The sequence below is a fragment of the Channa argus genome, chromosome 17, assembly GCF_033026475.1.
Source record: "Channa argus isolate prfri chromosome 17, Channa argus male v1.0, whole genome shotgun sequence".
NCBI lineage: Eukaryota > Metazoa > Chordata > Actinopteri > Anabantiformes > Channidae > Channa > Channa argus.
Window position 1 is genome coordinate 19725922 of NC_090213.1, and position 7407 is coordinate 19733328.

The window sequence follows — 7407 nt, forward strand, 5'->3', positions numbered from 1 at the left end:
GGAAACCTATACAAGCACTGGAAGAAAATTCAAATTCAACACAGAAAGGTCGCAGCCGGCTGGTATAATTGCAATGGAGACCTTCTAGATGTGAGGCGGCAGAACAAACCACTCCTCTACAGCACTTCCCCAAACATAACCAGCTACAGTAAATAGTACATAACGTTTACATAACAACAGGTTTTACAGTATATACATTTGTATCAATATTTTTTGTAGCAGTATATAGAGGAGCAGTTATTGAGTCTCATGCTACCTTAAGTTGCACTTACAGTGACACTAGTTAATTGTATGCTATAATTGAGTGTAATAAGATATAAGACGACATAATAGTAGTGGTAGTATTGTAATGATTGTTTATGCTGCAATTCCAACTCAGATGCTTTATAATCTGTGAAGTGAAAGGAATTCAACGATTATATAGTTAATTCTAATAATCGGAATTTGCAGTAGGTTTTGTGCTGCTGGGTAATTTGTGAATATTACAATGGGGTCAATAAACTTTTATAGTATAATTATTATAAATTATACTGCATTTTGTTCATCTCATTCATAGATGTAACTATATTTACTAGTAACCTTATTTACTATAGTACATATTTGCCTTTGAAACAGGGCCATCTGTGGGGCAGGGGTAAAAAAACTAATTTAAAGGGCACCTGATACATTAATTGGGGCCCTGTCAGCAGAGAACAATAATGGCTGCTAAAAAGGCTACTTCACTTTGTTGTATTTACTACTACTTTGTTGTGAGGACACCTGATAGGGCCACGCGTCCTGTTTGGTTTGTTACTCGGAAACCTTAAGAGGCCACTTTTGGTCCATTTTGGGGGCAGCTTCAAGGACATTTTGTGGTAATTATTTGTCCTAATGGGCAGTGGTGGGCCGGTCACCCCTTCTGCCCTTCATCTGAGTCCACCTATGCTCCAAAATATAGTAAAGTCAAGTATGAAATACTCAAATAATACAGAAACACAGTAAAAAATGCACTTACAGAGAGAATGCATGAAGAGAAGCAGAGAATGCAGCAAATGCTGCCCTGAATAGAGGCAAAAGTGGAGCAGCTTCTTCACAACATAAGAAATGCCTCTGTTTCCACTGCAGTTTGTGCCAAATCTTATTACAATAAGTAGGCTGGATGACTCATTGGTCGTTTCACAAAAAAAAAATCTTAACTCAAAACAAAATTTTGGGCTTATTTTCCTCCAGCTTTCAACCACAGTCTTGGAGGCAGTTGCTGGACTGATAGTGCAGAAGAAAGCTTCGGACAAAAAGCTTTTACAGTAATTGGACTTTGGAATTTGACCACAAATCTGTCAACTCAAAGTTAAGGTCAACAACACTATGTTCCTGTCCCTTTGATCAATAGTTATCATTTGTGCATAAGCAGCAGGAATCTACATACAAACACTTATGGAGTCAATAAAGACTAAACTTGGATTGTCATTTATTTATAAATAGTCATCCACGACTGTTTTCAAATGATCTATAAGATCACCTTCTTTGCATTACACAACCCAAATAAATTAAACGTTACTCCATCATCAGTTACTCGTCAGATGGTACATTGGCTCAAATACCAGTAGTATTAGTAAGGTAACAATTTACAATGAGGTTAGACAAAGTCATGAATTAGGGTAAAGACTTACAACAATATGGCTGTTTCTTGATTCATCAGCCCACTGCTGACTGCTTCTACAGTCAATAAGAGTCAAACTCCCAGTTAATTACATCAGAGGGAAAACAGTGTGATTAAAGTCACATAGGTAGATAGGATTCTCTCACTTGTTCCCTGATAGTATTTATCTGTGCAGCCCTATAAAGAAGCCCTATAACCCCCCCCCCCCCCCAAACACACACGCACACACACAACATGCTGAATTCATAGAGTGGAGCATGCATCATGTCATAATGATGCTACACCACCCTCTGCTTTTGCCGCTGGGTCATAGGCAGACCCGACGGTTTGAGGGAGGACGGGATGGGCAGCTCATGCAGGCAGTCCGGGAAGGTCGCGGGGCTCAGCTGCTTCAGAATAGTCTGCATAGCAGTGAGGACCAGCGGAGCCGGGCTCCTCCCGGTCAGGTACTTGTACGTCTCCTCGCCCAGCACCTTGCTCCAGCGCTCCGGCTCTCTGCCTAGAGCCCCGTTCATTTTAAAGTGAACTTTTGGCATGAACATGAGCAGGTTGTTCAAGCACTGTCTCCTCTCCCCGCCGTCCACCTCCTTGGAGTCCCTGAGTTTCTCCAGCACGACATCCAGTGGGGTCAAGCCGTTGAGGTCCTGGGCGTGAGGGGACGCTCCGTTTCCCAGCAACATGACAACAGCCTCGGGCCGCAGTAGCTCGCAGGCCAGGTGTAACGGGGTTCTGCCGTCCTCCGTGTGAAAACACCCGGCTTGGTCCGAGTAGGAGGCCGTGCTGTGTATCCGATGAGTCTGCTGTAAGATGAGACCGAGGATGTAGCGCCTGTCGTAGCGCACGGCCATAGCCAAGTGTGGGGCGGAGGACGGGCAGCAGCAGAACCGCTCCCCTGGCTTTGCTAGCGCTTCGTCGGTGTACCGGCTGAGCAGGTACTGGGCGTACGCCTGGTGGTCATGAACTATCGCGTAGAGTAAAGCCTCTGACGGGGCGTAAATCCTCTGGCTGGCGTCCTCGTCCTGATAAAATGCCACCATAGTCCGCATGTCTTCCAGCATCCACACCGGCTTGTGGTCCCGCACAGCCCGGTAGAAGAGCAGCGAGAAGGACTTCCGATGCTTCTCGCTGCTCTGTGCCGCCGAGGAGACAGTTAACGAGGACATGGCGACTCAACTAACTTACGTCCTTATGCCCTCAGCAGCGTCCTTCATCGCTCTGGAGCCACTTATTCACACGCTGTGGAGTTTTGTGTACACAACTCAGACAGAACATGTAAACTGCCCAAACCTGATAACACGACGAAGTAACTGCACCGTGTCCGGACTCATTTAAAAATGCACACACTTTGCATTCGCTCGTAGCCCCGCTCAGCTGCGGACTCCCAGCTGCAGTGCGGAGACAGTGCGCATGCGTTGTAATAACCAGCGAAGAGTCCCGGAAACTTTATTGACAATAAAGGTTACAAGTACACATCCTAAATAACACAACCAACAAGCATAGTTTCATTTGTACATATTGAGATACATACAATGTACATACATCACAACTAAATAATACTGATTTTGTTCTAGGGTTATTTCCGACAAAAGATTCTGGTATATTTTGTTATAAACTTTTGGAAAATCAAGAAAAAATATGAACTTAATCATTGATAATAAAGAAAGAATTGGTCACAAATACATTTTAATATAGCCTACAAGTTTACTCTTTTATGATACTCTACCACAAATTTAGTTTAAGATTTCTTAATAACTAAAATATATTACACTGTTATGCTTATATACATTTTTAGAAGCAGAAATAAAGCTGATAAAATGTCAAAATAAATTCAAATAAGGACTCAAATATAAGGTAAATGTTATGTTTTACGAACAAACTTATTACAACATTGAGCCACTAACCAAACGTGTTACAACTAATGATAATATTTCCATAATATATGTCCTCTATGTATGAGGAAATGGCCAGTGTAAACGTCAACGGCATAGTAATTAGCCTAGAATTATGTTTTAATAGTTGTGCCATAGATTTTATTGACTCAATACAATGAACTTCTGCATAGCAAATTGTCAGTTGACAAAGAACATATGACTTAGTTGTAATACACAAATCACAGGATCCACTTACTATGTTGGCCGGGGACAGCCCTTGACTGAATAGACCCTTCGCACAGACAGATAAAAGACGCTGAAGATATCAAATGAAAATATAACGTATGTTTAGATCCACTGCAGCCAGCTGTAACTTTTGTCTTTTTAAAATGTAATTGCAATTAAAACTAAATATACAGTTTTTACATGACTCTTTATATTTAAACGCACAGCACTGTGTACAGTAAAAAATATTGGAAAATTGAATGTATAAAAACATCATGCAGACATCTGTATGCACAGGCGCATTTATAGAATACTGTGTTTGAAAGAAAAAAACAAAACAAATACAAACTAATTATCCTGCATACTTAAAGCCTGCTACAAAATTACAAAATAAATGTTCTTTAAGTATTGATAATTTATTAAACCATAAACTAATTACATAGTTCTCAGGGCCAAGGATGCAGCCTGGAGATCTGGACAAAAGGAGGCTGGGGCAACTGGGCTCATCACTGTAGTTGTGTAGTAATAATCTGTGGTCACACTAGGGCAGTAGTGATCTATCGAATGTGAACAGTCCCCTGTAGAGACACTGTATGTTTTCCAAATAAGTAGAAAATGCAGTAATAGAGTTTGAACAAAATCTAACATGCAACACATTACAACATGTCTGTACGTTGTTTGGAATTCTTGTATTTGATTTCAGGATGATAAAGATCAGAGACTGTAAGTAAGTAAGCACTTGTACTTCACTGGAGTATTTCCTACAGCTTTAGTTACCAGTTCCTTTTTGCAGATTTCGATTCTTATGAAATAATTAAAAACTGGTAAATGGTGAATTATAAATATGAATTAACCACCTGTCAGCATAAAGTGATTGAAACCATCTCCCGCTTTACAAAATTTTATTTGTGTTCTACAAGTCGGTAGGTAACAAACTGTCTCTGGTCTGACCTCTCTCTCTTATACATTATTTAAAAACTTAATTACTACATATTTTTGCCATAATTTAAACTTGGAGAATTTGGTCTATAGTTAGACATTTGTTATTAACTGCGTAAAATTCAGTATTGATTCTAATACATTGTTTTCTTTGTGAAGTACTTTTATTGAATTATAAGTGACGCTTCTTGTAGTGGAGTATTTTTAGGCAAATACTTGCACTGTAACTTGTACTGAGTTTGTGTACTTCTAATAAATAACAAATGAAAGAAAGAAACACTGAACAAAGGGTGAGTATACGGTACAATGCTTAAGAAAAACTAGGTCAAAATTAGAGCAATTCAGATGCAGTAATTATCTAGAAATACCAAGCACCAAAGTATAAATCAAATGTCCATGTAATTTCTGCTCTTTAATAACATGTTTTATATATTTACATGTCTTACCTAAATTAAAAAAACAAATTTTTAGGTGGCAAATATATACAGAAATAACTGGTATTAGAATATAACAAAATACATGTTTTTCTTTTGCAGTTTAGTTGTAGAGAAGTGTGATTTCTAGTTTAGTGTAATAAGACTGGCGTCAATCTCATGTCTGCGCTCTAATTAAACAAATGGAGTCAGTAGGTGGTTCACTGGAAAGGCATGTTTTTATTAACTGCTTGCACATTAAAGACAGAAGGCAATGACATGTTTGTCAGTGGCTTTAGAGGTGTTGGTTGGTGGTTTCTCCTAAACATTGCTGAACTCTGAACTCTGAACTAGGCTAACAACATCCTCTGTCCAGTCTGCCAGCTTCGCTTTGCTACTTTGCAGATTGAGATAAAAGGGCATGATGGAGATAACTTATTAATAAATGGTCTGCACCTATATAGTGCTTTTCTAACTATTGGCACTCAAAGCGCTTTACACTGCTTCTTATTTACCCATTCGCACTCACAGTCACACACACTCTCACACCGATGGGGAAGCTGCTATGCAGCTGGCCAACACTCACACTCACTGCGCCACAGTTGCCCCAATAATACCATTTGTATTCAAAAGCACCACCATGATATATCACTATCCAGACCCAGACTGTATGCTAATGGCTCCTGGAAATGTTGTCAGTAAATACAAGATCACTTCTTGTACTTCGTCATGTAAGGAAATTAAATCAACCGAAAAGTTTGCTGTTTAAAATTTCATGTGCAGTTATATTGGACCATCACTTGCAGTTTGTTCCCCGTAGTGCAATGTTGTGTAGATTTAGGGTTTTAGTCTCTACTCCTGATCCCCGAGTGAGAATTTGTTGGAAATTCAAAATTTTCACGATAGTATTTCTTTTTCTGACAAATTCAAAAAATAAATGTCATCTGTAAACATTATAGTCCACAGAGATTACTGTCTATCCTCATCTGTCAGTCTGTCCATCACCAGAGAAAACAAGAAGGGGCTCAGAGCCGATCCTTGATGCAGACCCACCTCCCCCTTGAACTCCTCACAGCTACAGCACCTCACCACAGTCTTACAGCTCTCATACATGTCCTGCACCACTCTAACATACTTCTCTGCCACTCCAGACGTCCTCATACAATACCACAGCTCCTCTCTCTGCACCCTGTCATACGCTTTCTCTAAATCTATGAAGACACAATGCAACTCCCTCTGACCTTCTCTGTACTTCTCCATCAGCATCATCAAAGCAAATACTGCATCTGTTGTTCTCTTTCTAGGCATGAAACCATATTGCTGCTCACAAATGTTCACCTCTGCCCTTAGCCGAGCTTCCACTACTCTTTCCCACAACTTCATTGTGTGGCTCATCAGCTTTATTCCTCTGTAGTTGCCACAGCTCTGCACATCTCCCTTGTTCTTAAAAATTGGTACCAGTACACTTTTCCTCCAGTCCTCTGGCATCCTCTCACTCTCCAAGATCTTGTTAAACAAACTAGTCAAAAACTCTACTGCCACCTCTCCTAGACACTTCCATACCTCCACAGGTTTGTCATCAGGACCAACTGCCTTTCCACTCTTCATCCTCTTCAACGTCCTCCTCACTTCACTCTTACTAATCTTTGCTACTTCCTGCTCCACACCAGTCACCTCTTCTACTCTTCGCTCCCTTTCATTTTCCTCATTCATCAACTCTTCAAAGTTCTCCTTCCATCTTCCCATCACACTCCTGGCACCTGTCAATACATTTTCATCCTTATCTTTAATCACACTAACCTGCTGCACATCCTTCCCATCTCTATCTCTTTGTCTGGCCAACCTGTACAAATTCACCTCTCCCTCTTTAGTGTTGCTTCCACCTCTGTTCTTATATGTCACCATATGTTCCTGCCGCTTCTGAAAGAATGTGTTCTCTAAAGTCATTTCCTTCCTCTTTGCAAAGTCTACCACCATCTGTCCTTCTGCGTTCTGTCCTGAAGACCAAACCTGCCCATAACAGTCTCATCACCTCTGTTCCCTTCACCTACATGTCCATTGAAATCTGCCCCAATCACCACTCTCTCACCTCTGTGGATGCTCTGCATCACTTTATCTCACTCACTCCAGAATTTCTCCTTCTCTTCTAACTCACATCCTACCTGTGGGGCATAACAACTAACAACATTGAACATCACCCCTTCAATTTCCAGCTTCAGACTCATCAACCTGTCTGATACTCTTTTCACCTCTAGAATGTTCCTCACAAACTCCTCTTTCAGGATAACTCCTACTCCATTTCTCCTCCTATCTGACCCAT

The 7407-nt window shown here is 40.6% G+C and overlaps 1 protein-coding gene across 1 annotated transcript; it reads right to left on the reverse strand.

The window, feature by feature from the left end:
- Positions 1–1433: 1433 nt before the first annotated feature.
- zgc:112001 (uncharacterized protein LOC550384 homolog) lies at positions 1434–3036 on the reverse strand. Its single transcript, XM_067482927.1, has one exon. It carries the CDS (start codon positions 2800–2802, stop codon positions 1918–1920), a length of 885 nt encoding a protein of 294 aa, XP_067339028.1. The 5' UTR covers positions 2803–3036; the 3' UTR covers positions 1434–1917.
- Positions 3037–7407: the final 4371 nt, after the last annotated feature.